Raw genomic sequence first — 19435 nt, forward strand, 5'->3', positions numbered from 1 at the left:
CACGAGCATCCACTGCAACTGCCGCCAGCTGCGCACACGGGCCTCAGCTCACCTCCGCTGAGCTGCAACAACACCGCAGGGAGGCACCGTGGGTGCTCGGCCACCGTTTCCCCTGCGGCCCCCGGTGCTCTGTGGCGCCGGACTGGGGGCAGCTTTCCCGGCCAGGAGCCTGGGGACCACACAAGTCCCCTCTCCCCGTGCCCCCTGGCTTTCGGTGCCAGCGTCCTCGGCCTGGCACCCGCGGGGCCTCTGGACAGCTCCCCAGCCCACAGGGCAGGAGCTCAGTCACCGTCACCTACCTCCCCACAAGAACGCCAGGTCCCACCGCTGGAGCCGCTCAGCTGGCGCCATGTCCAGGAGGATGCCTGGCACATGAGAAAATGCAGCCATCAGCGCACAGCCCTGGCCCCAAAACCAACCTCAGCCCCGAGGCCCAACCCTGACCCGGGGGACACAGCCAGGAGCAGCATGAGAGCCCGGCGCTGTCTCTCACCCAGGACGGTGATGGCTTCCGCCTGCGGTGCCTGGTAGCTCCCCATGCAGCAGCTCCGGGCTGTGCTGCAGAGCGTCTCCAGCAGCGCGGGGCAGTCTTGGGCCTAGGGCAAAGCAAGGACACAGGTACTCGTCTCCGGCTGCAAATGCCCCTCCGCCAACCTGTGGCCAGGCACCTAGGTGGCCCTGCGGTGCAGGAGCCAGGGTATGGCCGCCCACAGGGCCGCGGGCCGCGTTGCAGCGCTCGCTCACCAGGTGACCGCAGACCTTGTCCTGCAGCTCAGCCACGCTCAGCCCGGCACCTGCAGCGATGCGTTGCTGCACCCTCTTTGACCCCAGAAACGGGGCACACTGGTGCAGAGCGACCTTGCACGCCTGAAAAAGAGCATCGGGCCCTGTCATCACAAGGATGCTGCACACCTGCCCAGGGCGCCGATGGAGAAACTTTGCTGCCACGGTGACAGTGAGGGCCTGTGGAGATGCTGGCAGCCCTGCACGGGTGGTAGTGGCACCGCAGCTCTGCCAGCGCCGCAGGGCTTTCTGCAGCTCCACAAGGAGCCCCGGGAGCTCTTACACTGGAGACGGCTGGGGCTGGGCCCCGGAGGTGCAGCACGAGGCTGGGAAATGCCTCCTCCACTTCTCTGCTGAAAAAGGACCTCCTCCCCTCCTCCCCAAGGCAGACGAGGCCAGGGTGCCGTAGAGGGCAAAGGCTGAGAAGCGCAGGACCTCTTCCTCCTGTGACCAGTAAAACCCATCTGGCAGGCCGCTAACGCGGGCACCGCGTACAAACTGCTCTGCACCAGTGGGGCGCTGCCTGTGGGGGGCGGAGGCCCCAGGACGGCTCTCGCCTGCCCAACAGGAGAACGAGCGGCTTCACTTACCGCCCCCAGGAACGCCCGGGTGGACCTGGAGATGTCTTCCAAGGCCGAGCCCATGGCCCTCGTCTTCAGCCGCCCCAGTACCTTCGTCAGTGCCAGCAGGCACTCGGCAGCCACCTCCGTGCTGGCCGCGTCCTCCAGGCCCCTGCACAGCACCTCCATCACGGCCGCCCTGTGCCTCCGCAGCTGCAGAGCGACAGGTGCACAAGCTGCTCACTATCCCTGCCTCCCACCGCTGCCCTTCACCATGGCGCCAAGGGCTGCACTTGCTCGAGCAAGCCCAGAGCAACCCCCTGCCTGAGGAGCCCCGCTTTGCATCCACTTTCCCCTTTGCTACCCTGCTGACATCAGAGCGAGGAGCGCGGCCTTAGTACAGCCCCACGTCTGCCTCTGCTCGTCTCTCCAGGCTCCGCAAGCCCCGCACACCTCTCCACTGGCACCTCTTGAGTTCGGACTGTGCTCAGAGCGCAGAAAAGGCCGTCTCACCTTTGTGGGTGCTCCACTGGCCATGTTGCCCACGCCTCTCATGGCCATTTGCCGCACGGTGTTGATGGGGTCACGTGATCTTTCTAGTAGGGCCTTCAGCAGGGGCTTCAGGAGCTTCGTCTTCTCCACCAGATGGTCCTTCACCAGCTGCAATAAAGCCACGGGTCCACTAGCATCAGGACGCGATTCACGCTGGGCAAGACGCAGGAACCGCTCTGAGCCCGCCCCGCCCAGCCTGCTGCCTCACCTCAGCAAAGAAAGCCGTGGCCGTGAGCCGCAGGTTTGCTGAGGGTGAACCCAGCCACGGGAAGAGGCTCTGCACCAGGCGCTGCGGGACGAGCTCCGCGCGGAGCAGCACACTGCGCACAAAGCACGAGCAGGCTCGTGACACACAGTCCCACAGGACGGCCACGGGCCGCGACTCCCAAATTTACCTGCTCCGATGCAGATGCTGCTCTGCACCTCAGCAGAGCTCCCGGGCATGAAGGAAGGTCCCAGCAGCCCTTTCCCTGGGCATAGCCCCCGCGACAAGGCAGGACACATCGTGGGGGCTCTCACCTCGCCAGGAGACACACGCCGGCGGTGTGAGCCTGGGAGTCTGCCAGGGACACCCACACTCCCTGCTCCCGGAGCAGCCGCAGCCAGCGCTCCTCCAGGCACCTCGCCAGCACCAGCTCTAACGCCTCCACAAAAAGCCTGCTGGAAAAAAACCCCAAAGAAATCTCCAGGCACAGAAGTTTGGGGGCAGATTTCTCTTTGGCAGAGCTAAAGCAGCTCAGCCACTTGGGGAGCTGTTCGTTCGCTCATCCTAAACTCCACCGAGGGACAGGCAAAGTACCCCTGAAATGACTCTTCGCAGTCTTCAAGTCTCAAGCTAACTTAAAAACTGGCATTTTTGCCCTTTGTCCTGCCCCTAACCCACAGACGGCAGGAGAAAACCCAGGGTCCCTGGGCTGACTCCACGCCAGGTGCCCAAGGCACTCCCCAAGTGCTCTGCTAAGCAGCACTTTGGGGAGAGTGCCTTGTAGGTGGCACACAGCACCGATTTGCTCCTGCTGTTGCACAGCAGGAGCGTGGGCAGAGCATGGCACTATGGGGAACCCCGCGACGGCCCCCCCCAGTTGGCAACACAGAGTTTATGGGCAGGAACGGCCCATGCCCACGCCATGTGCGGCGAAATGCCCAGGTGCACTGCCCTGCAACGACCGGTCCTGCCTCCCCGCGGAGGCAGCCCAGGGCCACTGGGACAGTCGGGTGCGCCTGCAGGCCACAAACCACATGAGCAGAGACCTGGGGCACAGGCCAACCCCTGCCCCTGCTGCTCCTCACCTGCCCGGCGTGTCGTCGCTCCCCAGCTCCCCAAGAGACAGTGTCATTTCTTCCCCCAGCGTCTCGCTGACCTGCCCCAGGAGGCTGGGAAGCAGGGAGGGAAGCAGGCGCTGGACCAGCGTCTCGTTCCGTAGGACTGACACCACCTCGAAGAGGCTGCAGGTGATCTACAGAGAAAGTCAACCAAGAACCACCTGGTAAAAAACAAGGGCTTTTCCCACCCTCCACGTCCCCCCGCTGGCCTGGGAGGCTTTTTGTCTCCAATTGTCACTGCGGCGACAGCCTTGCGGCCCGGCAGCAGCAAACTGTCCTGGCTCCCCACACTGCTATTGCTGCCACTGCCCCAGCACCCCGCCAGGCTCCATGGGTGCTCGCAAAGGGCATGAAACTCCCTTGCGCTGAAGCACGAGTTGGAAAGCAGACGCGAAGCAGCACAAATGCAACTGCTGCTGACCATACCGTGTGAGGCTCCAGGGCAGCCTGGCTGCTGCCCAGCTCCTGAGTGCAGCAGTTGCTCCCATGGCTGCTCTTTCCAGCTGCCCTTAATTTTTCAGTTAAGTGCACCAAGATGTGGCATCCCAGGGCACTTCTCCCCAGGCTCCTCCACAGCTCCACCGTGTCACTGCAAGGGAACAGACGCTCGCCTGTGAGCCCCTAGCCTCGGGCACCTGCAACGCCCTCACGAGAGGCCAAACGCCTTCCCTGTCTGCAATGGGGCGGGCGATGCCCAGGTCAGGACAGAGACATGAGCCCACGGTGCTGCAGTGCTCAGCCTTTCCCAAGGAAAAACCACCTGCTCCCTCCCAGGACCCCCCAGGCAGGCACGCCCTGGGGCTGGCTCTGACTGCAGAGGGAAGGGCGAGGGTACAGACCTGTCCGTGGGCAGGCGCTTCTGGAGGAGGCTGTCGAGCACCGGCTGTTGGTGAGAGCGGGCCAGGAGGAACATTGCCCGCAGCGCGAACCCCCTGGGCGTGCTCTGCCGCGTGCTCCACAGGCAGGGGGAAAGGATGGTCACGATTTTGGGCACCTGAAAGCAGGAAGGCAAGAAAGAATGGCTCGGTGTGGCCTTTCCCCATCCTTCTTCAGGGCCAACAGCCAGCAACAGAGAGCAGCCACAGGCAAATGGAAAAAAACGCCGCTCTCTGGGAGATTTGCTCTCTGCACTCCCCCAGAAAGGTGAGCATCCACTGCCCAGCGGCCCACGCACACACAGGCCTGCCACACAGCAAGCTCTCCAAAATGGTACTCGTGAAGTCTGTGGCCTGGGCTGGGGGGAAATATTTGCAAACAAGCTGGGGAGAAATCAGAAACAGAGGAGACCACGTCACAGGTTACTCGGATGCAAAATTCGCGTCCTGACAGCAGCGCTCTCATGTACATGCACATGCACACACACACACACCATGGCCCCCTCCCCACTTTTCGGGGGCCAGTTACCTTCGCAGTGTTGGCGGAGGTCACGAGCAGAGACTCCGAGCTGATGGTGTTGAGCCTCTCACGCAGGCACCTGATCTCGTTGGGCCAGGGCGCCACGTCTGTGGTCTTGGCTGGAGCTGGGAGAAAGGAGAGTCACATTCATGGGGAGCGAACCTCCGGCCCCGCATGCGGATAAAGGAGGACCTGGGAGCGTGGCAAAGGCCACGGCGAAGGCAGGGCCCCCCCCCGAACGCGGCGCAGCAGGTTTGCTAGCCAGGCGAGTGGCCGGCTGCAGAGGAGGACGGTCCCTGGCGCTGGGGACACGATGTCCTGCCCTCAGACAGCAGCAGGGGACGGCCCTGCCTGCTCTCCTCACCTCCTATTTGGAGCAGGCGGCCGAGGCAGGTCGCTGCCCACCAGCGGGACGTGGCTGACGCATCGCACGTCAAAGGCCCCAGCAGTCCCACCAGGGAGCCGAACTGCTCGCACGCATGGCCTCGCTGCAGGAGCAAGAGGCAGGCAAAAAGGTCACCGGCAGCCCCCACAGCTGCTCGCCCTCTCCCGGCCATGCTGCCCCTGAGCTGTGGCCGGGAGGGGGGCAAATGAGGGGCTGCCCTGCAGCCCCGGGAGACCCACAACCCGGCACCTGCCCGGGCAGAGCTCCCTGCACGTGGGGTCCCTGCTCACCCTGTGCTCGCATCGCTCTTCATAAGCACCCAGCAGCTGGACGCAGACCTGCAGGGCCCTCTCCCGCTCGCATGCGTGGGCCGAGGTGAGCCAGCGCCGCAGGACCTGGGCACGGGTGGACCCGTCTCACCACAGGCGTCTTTCCCGCCAGGGCCCCCCTCTAGCCCCTCCCTTCCCAGCCTTGCCGCCTCCACAGCCCCAATCTCTCCGGGGGCCCCGGCCCCAGGCGAGGAGCCCTTCCCCGCGGGGCCTTACCCGCTCCAGGCTCTCGCTGTGGGCACCATTGACTTGTGTAGCACCCTTTGCTCACAGCTGCTCCTGGGGAGAAATTCTGGCTCACCTAGGAGGCTCTGCAGGACACTTTGAGCTGCCTGCAAGCAAGCTGCTGCCGTTGGGAAAAGCTTGGATGCCAAATTAGGCCAAGGGGGCCTGAACCTAGGACCATTTGCCTATTCGCCAAAGGGGGGCATTGCACCTAGTCACAGGGAAGCTCTCCTCCTCGGACCAGCCCCACGGGCAAGGATCCCCACAGCTCTGCTCCACTCTGGCAGTGGCAACACTTTCCCCGCCACCCCGGGGATACTCACCTGCACCATGTCCTTGAAGCAGACAGGGGCTGGCTCTGCCTGGAGAAGGGTTGCCATGAGTTGGCCCAGTGCTCGCAGGGACGGCGCATGCACACCCTGACACCAGAAAGGGGGACTGAGGCTGGGCACCCCACACAGACACCAACACAGCCAGTGGCTGCCAGAATGCGGGGAGCCTGGAGCTGCACCCCCACCGAGGGGCGGCCGAGAAGGGCCAGCGGGTACCGGTGCGCACGGAGCAGCTGCCGCTGTCTCCCCTTCCTCATCCATCTGCTCCGGGTGATGAAGGCAAATGACGCCCTGGAAGCACTGAGCCAGGAGGCTGCAGTTTTCCTCCCTCCTCAGATGGGGCTTCACCTTGCTGTCAGGAGAAAAAAGGGAGAGGAGACAGAGAGCAGGCTTACTAGCACTCTCCAGAGCGAGTCAAAGGACAACTGGCTTTGTCCTGATTGACAGCCCCAAATCCAATGCCCACAGCCCCAGCCCAGCCCAACCAGTTGGGCTGGGACACGCAGCGACTCCCACAGCCCCGGGGACAGACCCTACCTCAACTGCTCGATGGCCACGATGGCCCGGGGGCACACCGGCGACTCCTGCGGCTCCTCCTGAATCACCTCCCGCAAGTTACAGAGGAGACATGCGCAAAGTGGGCAGGGGCACAGGAGAGCCCTCCCACCTGCCCCAGCCACAGGCTCTTCTGCCAGACCCTGCAGACACCAGCCCCACCACCTCTGCAGCTCCCACAAAGGTCCCGCAGGACGAGACGGCAGCTCGCCAGCACCCAGACACACCGCACCATCCCCCCTGCCATGGCCTCATGCGCCAGCACCCAAGTGCCCCGCCACCCGGGGATGGGGCTCAGGGAGCTCGGGAGCTCACGCGCTGCCCCAGGAGACCATCCCGCCTCTGAGCAAACCCACCCCACGGCAGAGCCCACAGCTCCTCTGCGCGACGGCCCTGGCTCCGGGCACTCACCAGCAGGGTCTGCAGCAGCTCCCGCTTGCGGCAGAGCTCAAACCTGGGGCAGGCGCCCACAGCCCCGATGGCGAGGCTGATCTCAGTGACGCTCTGCACCAGGGAGAGCTTCAGCTGTGCGTCCTTGATCCCAGGGGAGGAAAACATGCTTTGAGCTCTGCAAAGGGCCGAGGGCAGAAAGCAGCGGGGCTGGGGAGAATCTGCCTCCAAGCACATCGCTGGGAGACCGCACCCTCCGGGAGCCTAGCGGACCCCAGCTTGGCACCTGCACCCCAGGAGGGAAACCTCCTCTCCCCTCCTGGGAAAGAGCCTCCCACGGGGAGGGAATCAGCTGCCCTGGCTGCCGGACAGAAAGACCCCTGCGGACCCTGGCCCAGGGGAGCAGGGCGAGCAGCGCCGGCACAGCTGCGACGGGAGAGGCGCGCACAGGAAGGGCGAGGCAAGGCCGGAGCTGGTGTCACCTGGGTGGCTTTGCCCTGCGCCCCGAGCACCCACCTGGCAGCCCTCTTGGTAGAGCCACAGGACGTTCCCCACGATGTCTCTCCTGACATGGGCCAGCAGCTGCTCCCTGGGGGCGCGCAGTGCCATCCTGCTGTAGACCACCATGAGCGCAGCACGAGCAGCGCGGGTCCTCACCAAGTTGCTCTGCTGGAGGTTCGCCAGAGAAGCACCGAGTCATCAGCCCACGGCCCCAGCTGTGCCCGGGACTCCACGCACTCCCAAGGTGGGAGTTGCCCCGCATCCGACCGGCGGTTCGTCTCCCCATGCACCTCCAGCAGCTCCCCGCAATGAGCCCCCAGGCCCTTTACCTTCTGGTGTTTCAAAGTGCCCATGAACGCCTTCACCGAGGACAAGGCCAGCTGGAAGTGGCTCTCGGCACAGCGGGACACAACTGAAATCATTCCCTGCAATGCAGCAGAAACAGGGAGTCGCTCCAGCCCCAACGCTGAGCCCTGGCCAGCTCCACCAGGACCTTTCCCACGGGAAACAGCAGTGAGCAGAAAACCAGCAAGGGCTGGAGCAGGCCACACGGAGCCCCTCTGCCCTGGGGACAAGCCGAGGACACGCGGGAAGGCAGGGCGACACAAGGAAACCTCACCTGTGCCTCCCACAGCTCCAGGTAGTTGGCTTCTTTTAGATATTTCTGTGTCTGCTCTTGCACGTGGCTGAGGCACCCACAAGCTGCCAGGGCTGTGCCAAGAGCCTTGTACAGGAAGCACTGCAAGAGAAGAGGCCGAGCCCTGGCTGTGCGGACAGCCTGACCTGGCAGGAGAGGGCCAGGCCACGGCACACCCTCCCGTGCTGGGACCTGCCAAGACGCCTGCAGTACCAGCCCCAACAGCAGCCAGCGAACTGGCCACCAGCTGGCCACTGGCGGCCCCGCCACCAGCTCAGCACGGGGGGGAAGTGCCTTTTTGGGAAAGAGAGTGGGCAGCAGGAAAACCAGCCCGCAGGGCAGAGCGCCACTGCCAGCCCTCACCCCAGGCTGAGCCTCCCAGGGCTCTGCTGTCGCAGTCCTCGGGTGCACGAGCGAGCAGCAGCGACGCCGCACAGGGAACAAACCTTCTCCCAGGACAGGCGGGGAGAGCTGCTCAGCTGCCGGCTCAGCTCCTGGCTCAGGCCCACAGTCCAGGCCTCATTCTCAATGAGCTCCAGCGATGGTTGCAGGAACTAGGGCGAAGCAGGAGATGAAGCAAACGCTCCCCTGCCCTTTGCCGAGGCCTTTGCACATCCAAATGGCCCTGGAGACTGTCGGGGCGGAGCTCCCCCTCATGGCAATCTGTCTCCCCTCCCCCCTCCCCCAACCACCCCTCCTGCAACCTGCCTCTCGCTCTTCCCCAAAAGTGCCACTCGAGCCCCCTGGGCTCGGCACATGCCAGAAGCAGGTGGTGCCACGGCGCAGGGCTGCTCCGGAGGCCTCTGCCCCGGTCTCTGGCTGCATTTGTGCTCAGCTATGCCCAACGCGCCGAGAGCGGCTCCTCTGAGCGTGCAGCACCCATGGCTGGGGCAGGCGCAGGCTGCTCGGGAAGCGCCCGTGCCATTCAGTGCCCAAACAGGGAGCCCCCAGGTTCCTCCCACCCACTTTTCCTGTCCCCTCATTTGCCCCATCCAGCTGGGGCCCCACAGGGACACTGTACCTTAAGCAGAAGGCTCTCCCACTCGGCCACGTGCAGGGAGCTTGCGGTTGTTCCTGCAAAGCCAGAGGAAGCAAAAGCCCTCGCCGTTATTCCAGCGGGCTCCACAGCAGAGCCCAGGGGTGGTCTTTGCCGTCCAAAGCCCCACAGCCTCAGGCCAGCGGGCTGACAAGTGCTGGCAAACCCGGGACCGTTCCCCTCCACCAGGCTGGGGAGCTGAAGGCATTTTCCTGCCCCTCCGCCCCCCCAGCCTCTCCCGCCTGCCAACACTTTACCTGCCAGGTGCTGCAGCAGCAGGGGGATCTCTGCGGCCCACTTTGCTCCCACGGCTCCATGGATCGTGCTGGGGAGCGCCTGCAGCAGCTGCGGGGCCGCCGCTCCACGGCCACCGCTCGCGTGCGGAGACACCGCCGCCACCACCTAGGCCAGGGCAGGAGAGAGACGGGCTCGCGCCTGCCCCAAGAGCCGCAGCTGGCAGCAGGCAGCCGATGTCTTCGCCTGGGCACTGCTGTCCCCCAGGAGAAGCAGGAGCCCCCAACAGGCAGGGGAGGCTCAGGCACCCTCCGACAGCTCCTGCCTCCTCCCGGGGTGCCGGCACTGGCCTTGGCACCATCTCTCCTGGCCTCTCCCCTCAGCCCGGCCACAAAAGCTCTTTCCCCGGGGACCAGCTACTCACCAGCAGGCGAGCCAGCAGGGCCTGGGGAGCCGGCAGAGGGGCTGCGGGCAGAAAGAAAGGCTGTGTGAGACGCCCAGCCCTGCCGGACCTTGCCCACGCCATGTCCCACGTCCCACACCCCCACGCGGGGCTGCAGGGGACCCCGGCCGCGCCACCTCCACACCGGCCCTGCTGGGCTCCCGTGGCTGAACGGCTGCCGACGAAGGCAGCTCCGGCATGGCAGGAACCAGCCCCTGGACCCCCAGTGAGAGCAGGCTGAGCCCACGCAGGGGGTGCCAGGGACACGCACCGCCCTAATACCACCCAGCCTGGCACAGCGCACCAGGACTTTCTGCTCCCTACCTTGCTCCACAGGCTCCAGGGCCTCGGACGCCACCTCCTCTTCCTCACGCTCTGCGCTCTCCTGTCTCTCGGCCAGGGCACACAGGCAGCGGCAGAGCGGGACCAGCATGCCAGCGTGCTGGGCTGGCACCACATGCCGCAGCAGCCTCGGCCACAGGAGCTGCAGGCAAGAAGCAGGCCGTTGGGCATGCCGGCATTTCTGCCGCTCCCTCCCACTTCCCCTGGCATGGCTGCTCCTCCGGCACCGGCCCAGCCCCTCGGCCTCGGGTCTTTCCTAGCTCAGGAGCTCCGCTCTCGCCCTGGCTTCCTCCTCCACCTTCTCTCCCTCTCGCCCACCCTGCTTCACACCCCTTTCGCCTTCCCTTTGGCTGCCCGGTTGGGGAGAGCTGCCGGCACAGCTCCCCCAGGGGCAGGTCACCCCCCACGGCAAAGGCGCACAGGATCCCTATGGCCCCACCAGCCCCTACATCTCATGTATGGGACGCAGCCAAGACGCGTGCCCAGCGGGGCTTGCGTCAGCCGCAGCACGTGCTGAACGAGCAAGTCTGGCCCCAGAGCGAAACCCCAGCTCTTCGCTGCTGCTTTAATGGCTAAGATGGGGGGTCCCAGCGCACACAGGGAAGCCTCGGGCACGCCCAACCCCACCACTCATGCAGCGCACGCACGGAAAGGACGGGCGTGTTGGCGTGAGTCATGCGCGCTCCGCAGCGTGGCAGGGGAGAGGTTCGGGCCACGGGGAAGGCGAGCAAAAGCATCCCCAGGCAAGAAGCAGCGGCAGGCGGAGGACAACTCACTTTGGCCACCCCTCCGGCAGAGACGTCCAGCGTGCCCAGCACGTGCCCGCACAGTCGCTGAACAGCCCTTTCTTCCCGGGCTTCCACTGCACAGAGGCTTCCCCGACGCCTGCGAGACAGAGGTGGGAAACACCCGTCACTGCCCCTTCCCAGGCCCCGCGGTGCCCGGTGAATGCAAGGCCACGCCAGTGCTGCGGAGGATCTGCTGCGCCCGGCTCCCCGCTGCCAGCGACACCCACGGCAGCGCGGCACAGCCGGGACGCGGAAAGCAGCCTGGGTGTCGCGCTCTGCCCTTACCAGTCTGCCCGAGGCCCGGCTGAACTCGCTGAAGATGTGCGCCACCACGTCCCACGCTGAGCAGCCCGGGGCACTGGAGCGCAGCAGCTCCCCGATGAAATGCAGAACTGCCATCTGCACCTGCCACCGAGGCTCCAGTTACCACCCCGGCCCAAAGCCCCAGGGGAGCTGCCTTTGCAGCGCTGCAGCCCTTCTGGCCGGGCCGAGACGACGAGGGTGCAGCAGCAGCCCACGCTCCACCATCGCCACCAGGCTCTCACCCCGGACCCTGCCTTTGCCTGCTGCTACAGCCCCGCCAGGCTCTGCCCCAGGGAAAGGGTGGCTCTGCCCCTGCAGCAGCACCCTCCCTGCCCAAACCAGCTCACCTGGACCGTGGGGTCCCCGCACACAGACTGCACCAACTTTGCAAACAGGGGCAGCTTCTCCCTCGTCTCGGTGGCTGCAAGGGACAAGGAGAGGTGTGCGCTGAGGCCGAGCCCCCATTTCCGGAGGGATTCCTCACAGCTGCCCAGCTTCTCGTGCAAAGCAGGGCCAGACTGCGACATCAGAGGAAGCAGCAGCACCCCGGGGGAACTGCATTTCTCTGGCCTGGGCCACTGACCTGCAGAGCGGACCAGAGCCTGCAGCACTTCCACAGCTGCCACGCGATCAGCCTTGCTCCTGCTCCTCAGCTTGCAGTACAGGAACACGATCGTCTCCTCTGGGCAAATTTGGGCTGCGGGGAAGAAATCACGCTCGCCATTAGCGACCAGCCTCTTCCCACACGGGCAGGTTTGCAAGAGAGCTGCCAGCACACGGCAGCACGGCGCGGCCTCTCCTGCCCTTACCCTGCAGCACAGTGCAGCGGCACAGCTCTGCTTTGTGCTCTGGGCTGGGCGGCTCGATCTCATCACAGAGCTGCGGGAACAAGGTGCCGTTCAGAGAAAGCCGGATCGGCGCAGAGGGATGGAAAGGAGCCGCGCTGTCAGCTCTCGTCTCACGGGCAGCTCCGGGCGCGGACCCACGGCCAAAGCCCAGAGCCCCGGGCGCACGCAGAGCTTTGCAGCAGCTGAGGCTGCCCGGGAGCCGCAGGCCAGCGACGCGGCGTCAGGCCTTACCTGCTGGTGCACAGCAGCGTTGATGGCCAGAAGCTAGGCCCGGGGCACGAGGGTCCGAGCGCCCACCACGGCCTCTAGGAAGTAGCTGAGACTCTGCAAGGCAGCGCAAGAGGGAGAGGGGGACTCTCACCACCAGCTGCCCGGAAAGGGAGGAACCGGCATCGCGGCGAGATGCCGCGGCCTGAGCCCACGTCCAGGGAAAGCCCAGCTCGCACGGGGCTTCTGGCTCTCCCCCCTTGCTGGTTTCTTGCAGCAAGAGCCCGCGAAGCCTCAGGCCCTGGCTCTCGCGCTCGTGCCCAAAGGGGCCGCGGCTCCTCCGGGCACCCCGCAGCTCCCCGACGCCTGCCCGCACCCCCACGGCCCCCGGCCACGCCGCACCCCACGTCACCCCTCACCGTGGTCACCGCCAAGGGCTGCCGCACTTCTCGATACTGGTGCAGCAGCCAGAGGAGCTGCTCCCAGGCGCGCTGGCAGTGCTCCTCGGCGTGCAGCAGGACGCCCATCATGGCAGCCGTCACTCCAAGGACGGCCTGCTTGACCTGCCGAGGGACGGCGCCGCGCCGCGGGCTGAGGGTCTCTCCAGCGCTGGCCTGCCCCGGGTGCCCGCCTGCCCTTGCCGCGCGGGGGCTCGGGGCGCTTTCGCGGCCCACCTGCTCCCTTCGACTCCTCGCCCAGCGCCGCCCCGCTGGCCCCGGCCCGTGGCCCCGCGGTGGTGAGAGCAGCGGCGCTCACCTCTTCCTCCTCGCAGCCCCGCCACTTTCGGCTCGCCCAGCGCAGGAGCGGGGAGATGGGGGCGCAGAGCTGGGCGGCCCCCAGGCGAGGGAAGGCACATTTCTCCCGCTGGCCCAAGTACGCGCTGACGCCCCAGCACCACTGCTCCACAGCTGCAGCACCCGGAGGGAGACGGGATGGCAGCAAAGCCTCTGAGCGGCCGGAGACCTGCCTCGCGCCAGGCCCCAGGCCGGTGGGAGGCCCCCGCGCCAGGCCGGCCAGGCCTCGGCTCGGGAGGAGAGCTGGCTCCGGGGAGGCGTCGCGCCACGGCCGGCGACGCCACGGCCGCAACATGGCCTTCTTCCTGCCCTCTCCCGCCCCCACGCACCGCTGCCTCTGCCCGGCCTCGCCGCCCGCGGCGGCCCCGGCCCCTTCCTCCCCGAGCGGTCGCCCCGCAGCGCCCCCGCAGGGCCCCGGCACCGACACTCACCGCCGCAGCCAGCGCGCAGCAGCCGCCCGCCTCACTCAGCGCGCCACCCAGGGCCGGCAGCGTCGTGGCCGCCAAGGGTGCGCACTGCAGGGCTGCAGAGAGGGCAGGGCGGCGCCTTTGGTCTCCGGCGCGTGCCCCCCTCCAGCCCGGCCCCGAGCGTTTGGGGCAGGGCGAGGAGCCCCTTCTCCCGCCTCTCCCCCACCGTCACCCGGAGCAGCCGGCCGGGGGCCGTACCGCAGCGGGCAGCCAGGTCGCGCAGGGTGACGAGGACAAGCTCCGCCGCCGGCTCCTCCAGGGCCCTCGCGTGGCCCTGCAGCGCCGACACCACGGCAGGCAAGCGGGAACGGGCCAGCGCCACCAGGACGCGGCTCACGGCCGTCCTCGCGGCGGCCCAGCGCCGTCCGCTCAGCATCACCAGCGGCATCAGCGGTTCGGGACGAGGTGCGGCAGGAGGGCAGAGGCGCCGTGGGGTGACACCAGCCCACGGCACCCGGGGAAGCCGGGCGCTGCAGGGAGCCCTTGCAGCCCCGCGGGACGCCCCCCTCCGCCTCACCTCAGCGCCTTGCAGCCAGTCCAAGAGAGAAGTCACAACGGCGGCAAAGGTAGCCGTGGCCCCAGGGACAGAGCCAGCCGCCCTGCCGCCGTCCTCGCCCCGCGCAGGTCCCGACCAGCGACCTACACGAGGCAAGAAACCTGCAAGGAGAGCAGCGGAGGGCTTGCACCGCTTTGGCAGCGGCAGGGATGGCCCCGAGTCAGGGCAAACGTCTGCCCAGCTGGAGGGCGGGGCGACTGGAGGGGCTGGTGGGGCCGGCTCGGCGCCGCCTGGAGAAGAGCAGCCCGGGGGCAGCTTGGGGCTGGCCCCAAGCGCGTGACCCCGGCTCTCCCCGAGCCGGCCGCGCGGGCGCCAGCAGCTCCCCGTCCCCCCCCCCAACAACGGGCCAGCGGGGCGCCCAGCGTGGTGCCGGCCCCCACCTCGCAGCGCTCGCAGCACCCCCATCGCGGCAGGACTCCCCAGACTCTCACTCTTTCTCTCTTGCTTTCTTGCTTGCCCTCCCTCTCTCCTTCTCCCATCCCTTCTCTCCCCCTTCCTCCCTCTGTCTTTCTCTGCCTAAGCCTGGCCCTAATCTCAGGTGGGGCCTGAACCTGAGCCCACCAGGCCCTTTTCTGGCCTGAACAAAACCAGGTGTGCTGGGAGCAAGGCTGGTGCAGCCCTGCATTGCCTTTGGCAGGCCCTTTGCAGCCCCTCTCCATGTGGGGCTCCACACTCTCTCTCCCCCCTAACCCGAGGCCTAGCCCTCACCTGGACTCCTCTTCCCTGCTGCAGAGGTGCCGCTGGTCTGGAGACCCCCAAGGAAAATGCGGGCCATGCTGCCCATGTGCTGGGCTGCCCCTGCAGCCTGACAGAGGGTCCTGTGGCCACGGCCCTGCCTGCTGCCCCTTCCTGGGCGGCTGCTGCTCGCCCACGAGCTCCTGCAGCTGCTTTGGTTTCTCCAAAGTCAGCCTTGGGGAGCTGACCCCCGAGGTCAGTCTTTCCCTTTTCTTCTCTTTTCCCCCTTTCCCTTTTCTTCTTGTGTATTTATTCCTCAATATTTCTTCTAGATTTCTTCTTCTCTTTCTTCTTCTACTTCTCCTTCTTTCTTTTTCTTTCTCTGTCACTCTTTCTCCCTTTTCCCTTTCTCCATCTCCCTTTCTCATTCCATTTTTTTCTTTCCCTCTGTCCCTCTCTCTCCTGTTTCTCTCTCCCATGTTCTTCCCCTCTTGTTCTCTCTAGTCTGCCCTCACTCTTTTCCTTTCTCCTTCTTTCTTGTTCCTTCTCTCTCCCTTTTCTTTTTTCTTTCTCTTCTCTCTTGTTCTCTCTCCTTTTCTCTGCCCCATCTCTTTCTCTATAATTCTCACTCACTTCTTCCTCACTTTTTCCTCTTTTCTCCCTTTCATTCCTTATTCCTTTCCCTCCCCTTTTCTCCCTCCTTCTCTTCTCTCTCCCTCCTCATTCTCTTTCCGTTTCCCTCTGTTTCTCAGCATCTCTCTTGCTCTTTCCTACTCCCCCTCTCTCCTTATTTCTCTCGCTCTCCCTCTTCTTCCTCTCCCTTTTTTTCTTGCTCCTTCTCCCTCTCTCCCCCTCCTTTGCTCTCTCTTGCCTTCTCTCCCCATCTCTTTCCCTCTTTCCCTGTCCCTCTTTCTTTCTCCTTCTCTTCTTCACTCTTCCTCTCTTTCTTTCTCTGCCACCCTCTTTCTCCCTCTACCTCCCTCTCACTTTCTCTCTTGTTCTCTCCTCTCCTTCTCTGTTCTTCTCTCCCTCCCTCTTTTTGCCTCCTTCTCCCTCGCTGTCTTCTCTTGCTCTTTCTCTTCCTCTCCTTCCGCATTGCTCTTCTTCTCTCGCTCTCTCCCTCTCCTCTCCCACTTTCTTTCTTCTTTTTTCCTCTCTCCTTCACTCTTGTTCTCTCACTTTCTCTCTCTCCCTCTGTCTTTCTCTACCTCACTTTCTCTCTTTCCCTGGTCTCTCTTCTTCCTCTCCTAGCTGGCCATCCTTCTTTCCCCTTCTGCCTTGCCCTCCTTTGGCCTCTCTCTCCTTCTCCCTTTCATTCCTTCAACTCTTTCTCTCCCTTTCTGCCTTTCTCTTAGTCTCCCTCTTGCTCTCTTTCCCTCTCTGTCTCTCTCTCACCCCCTTCTTCCCATTTCTTCTTCTTTCTCTCCCCCTTTTCCTCCCTTCCTCCCTTTTTCCCTCTGCCTTTTCCTTTTCCCCCCACTTTCTCTCCTGCTTTCTTTTTCCCCCGTCTCTTGTTCTCTCTTCTTTCTCATTCTTTCTCTGTTTCTCCATTTCTCCCTCCCTCTTTCTCTCCCTCTTTTCCCACTTTCCCTTTCTCTTTCTTTGCTGCCCGCTTTCTCTCTCTCCTCTCTCTCTCTTTCTTCTTTTCCCTCTCTCCCCTACTTTGTCTCCTCCTTTCTCCCTCGGTCTCCCTGCAGAGCGGCTCCTGCGGCACGCGAGCTCCCTGTGCTGGTGAGGGCTGGGGCCAGGGATCTCTGGGGGACCAAGTGCCCTGCGCCCTGGGGAGGGGGATTTCTGGCAGGGAGGAACAGCAGTCGCCTGTTCAGTTGTTCCTCCTCTTCAGATGGAGCTTCCTGTGTTTCAGTTTGTGCCCGTTGCCCCTCATCCTGTCACTGGGCAAACTGACAAGCCTGGCCCCAGCCTCTTTACAGCCTCCCTTCAGATATTTCAACACCTTGCTAAGATGCCCCCTCTGTCTTCCCTTCTCCAGGCTGAAGTCCCAGCTCTCTCAGCCTTTCCTCATATGGGAGATGCCGGGCTGGACAGAGGGGCCCAGACCCCCCGCCCCAGAGGGTGGCTCCTGTGCAGTCACGTGGCTGCACTCCTGCGGGGACATGCAGGAGTATTTTTCTGCTCCTTCCTATCATCCTAATCAGAGCAGCCCCCAGGCAGTAACTGCACCGCAGGCATCGCCAGCCCGCTTGCACTTTGCCCGTTGTTTCTCTTGGAGGAAGGGAACACCACGTCCTGTGGGTCTGCTCATACCCCCAGCAGCTGGTACGCTGGCTTTCACGCTCGTCTTCCATTTGTTTCTAATCGAACTACTTCCTGGGAGTTCAACCCAGTTTGACTGACTCTCCTTAAGTGTTTTAGTACTACCAGAGTGGTACTTTATTCACCACTTGCTCACCAAAAAGCAACCCTCCTGGTAGGCTCCACATTTCTTTCCTTTTCTGACTGGGCACTTCTCTCCCACAGGCTCCATTCTAGGTAATGTAACTTGAAAGACCCATGTACAATAATCAAGTCACTTCAGGGTCCCTCTTAAGATTGCAATATTTTAATAAGAACAGTTCATACAAGTAACTCACTTCCGTACAATCATGGAGTACAAAAGCTTCCCTGTCTCTAGGTACTATAGGTACTACTGCTCAGCCTTAAATATCTCTACAAACTCTTTAGATCGGTCATCGGGCATGTCGCACTCCTTACTAAAAAAAAAAACAAAAAAACAAAACAAACAAACAAACAAAAAAAGGGCACAGTAACAATGACACAAAGGTTATTCTACTAAAATTTAACAGCAGATGCTAATCAGGAAAAGCCTTTCATCTAAGTGGCTTCCTGACTCCTGTTCTTAACACCTGCCTCACTTGTGACAGTTAAAACAGACAGTAGCCTCCAACTGCCCTTCAGGTTCCACCATAGTCTCATGGACAAGGTACTGACAACTTGGGACCTAGCCGCCTAAATCCCTTGAGCAGGCCAGCACACTTCTCGCTTACGCACAGATTTTTATCCCGTTACTCGTATGAGCGCTCTCCTCTCCCGCTTGGGAAAACATCTACTCCTGGAGACTCTTGTACTAGCCGAACTAGCGGGAGCAACTCAACAGCTAAACAGCAATTCACTTGGCCCCACCAGCACATTCCCCATGTCAAAGGAGGCCTGCAGTTGTGAACAACAGTGACGTTTAAGCGACGGCAGAGAAAACAGCGCTGCTGATGTCTTTGGACCAACAGAAAGCTCTTTAGAAATGTTTCCACAGGAAAATGCTGATAAGCGGTCTTTCTACAAGGGGCTTTGTTACCCTGGCTTTTTCAGGAGAGCTCAAGCACTGCTTTTGGTAAAACGTTTTTACAAGCCCCAAACCAGCCTGCTGCGGCCTGAAACTGCTCTGGCACGGCCTGGAAGCTGCCCTGCCATGCCTGAAACCGGCCCACCGGGCCTGGACCCAGGCTACCGCAGCCCAGCTCAAAGTCACCCCCACCACCAACTCCAAAACCCCTCTCTCCTCACCCTGCAACTCCTCCCTCCGCTGAGCCCAAAACCACTCCCCTCCAGCCTGTTGCATGTTTGTAACACTGGTTTACAGCAGACAACTTGAACACCACAAACCCCAGGACAACAAGCGGTTTTAGTTAGTAGCCTGCAGCTGGGCAGGGAAAGAGCACTGGAGGCTGCCCAAAGGCAGCACCACGACTCGGGGAGGGAAGCAGAGCATTTCAGAGCACGACCGAGGAAGAGGCACAAAGCCCACAGAGCACAGGGACGCCTAGGGGAAATGGCCTCCCATTCTCTGAGTTGCCCCAGGCACCCTGCAGCACAGACCTGGCTGGCAGCAGAACCAGAGACCCAGACTTCTCCCTTGAGGCAGGCCTGACAAATGAAGGTTTTCCAACAGATGACCAATATCAGAAAGGCCCAGCAGGGAGCACAGATTTTGTTAGCTCAGTGCTCTCAAGGCAGCCCTTGAATTTGCTTGCTTGTTCCCTCATCATACCTTAGGGCCTGGGGTCTCTGGGAAAGCTTTCAGCTCCACAGGAGGCTGAGCTGGGGCCCCCTAAAAGGGAGGGCTAAACATGGGGCAGGGCCTCCAGGGGCAGGAGGCTGCACACTCTGGAGAAACACAGCTCTGACATGCTGCGCTGGAGCTACCCAGGCTCTGCCTTCCCTGGCCAGCATTACTGGTAATTAGGTAACCAAAGACAGAGAAATGCCATCTCTATCTTCTGAAGGGGTTGCGGAGGGCCTTGGAAATACACTTTGCTGCTATAACTGCGTGAGACTCTGCTCCACGCTTACCGAGGGTCAAACAGTTTCCATTTAAAAAAAAAAAAAAACAGCTCTGCAGGCATGCAGCTCCAAGGCCAAAAGAACCCACTCCACCAGGGCACAGCTGCTCAGGGAAACACAAAGAGCCCCTGAGCAAGCCTCCTTGGCTTCCTTTTGGTTTTCCCCTCTCTCATTTAGGCTTCTTAAGCTGGTGACAAGTAGTCAGAACTGACTGGGCTCTCCTGCCAAAAAGGCTTTCACAGCTCACCCAACACCTGAAAGCTGCACCTAGCCTATACCTTCACTGGGCAAGCACCACTCCTTCAGGGACTCAGGAGGCAACCTCAGGAAGAAACTTCCACCCAAGCTTACCAAGCCTCCTGCTCTGCACAGGCAGAACAGACCTGTGCCCACCAGGCTTGGAAAGAGTCCCAGGCTTAGTGCAAGGCAAATTCATATCACCCACCCAAGCTGAAGAGTCTCCTTTCAGAAGCTAGTGGC

General features: G+C 62.9%; 3 protein-coding genes across 3 annotated transcripts; all 3 read right to left on the reverse strand.

Moving 5' to 3' along the window:
- Positions 1–743: 743 nt before the first annotated feature.
- On the reverse strand, positions 744–2035 carry LOC138068392 (protein maestro-like). The gene is made up of 4 exons (XM_068955625.1): positions 1857–2035; positions 1374–1556; positions 1067–1227; positions 744–867 (listed from the first exon to the last, which is right to left on the reverse strand). Exons 1-4 carry the CDS (start codon positions 1902–1904, stop codon positions 783–785), a joined length of 477 nt encoding a protein of 158 aa, XP_068811726.1. The 5' UTR covers positions 1905–2035; the 3' UTR covers positions 744–782.
- On the reverse strand, positions 2035–6686 carry LOC138068525 (maestro heat-like repeat-containing protein family member 2B). The gene is made up of 12 exons (XM_068956355.1): positions 6672–6686; positions 6422–6582; positions 6101–6236; positions 5876–5971; positions 5289–5393; positions 4978–5101; positions 4623–4738; positions 4058–4212; positions 3645–3807; positions 3186–3352; positions 2415–2555; positions 2035–2215 (listed from the first exon to the last, which is right to left on the reverse strand). The coding sequence occupies exons 1-12, from the start codon at positions 6684–6686 to the stop codon at positions 2044–2046; spliced, it is 1551 nt and encodes a 516-aa protein (XP_068812456.1). The 3' UTR covers positions 2035–2043.
- Positions 6549–9879, reverse strand: LOC138068526 (maestro heat-like repeat-containing protein family member 1). Its single transcript, XM_068956356.1, has 9 exons — positions 9825–9879; positions 9662–9702; positions 9261–9405; positions 8989–9041; positions 8414–8521; positions 7950–8069; positions 7660–7755; positions 7346–7498; positions 6549–6973 (listed from the first exon to the last, which is right to left on the reverse strand). Exons 1-9 carry the CDS (start codon positions 9877–9879, stop codon positions 6734–6736), a joined length of 1011 nt encoding a protein of 336 aa, XP_068812457.1. The 3' UTR covers positions 6549–6733.
- Positions 9880–19435: the final 9556 nt, after the last annotated feature.

Source organism: Struthio camelus, chromosome 10, assembly GCF_040807025.1.
Source record: "Struthio camelus isolate bStrCam1 chromosome 10, bStrCam1.hap1, whole genome shotgun sequence".
In the NCBI taxonomy this organism is placed as follows: domain Eukaryota; kingdom Metazoa; phylum Chordata; class Aves; order Struthioniformes; family Struthionidae; genus Struthio; species Struthio camelus.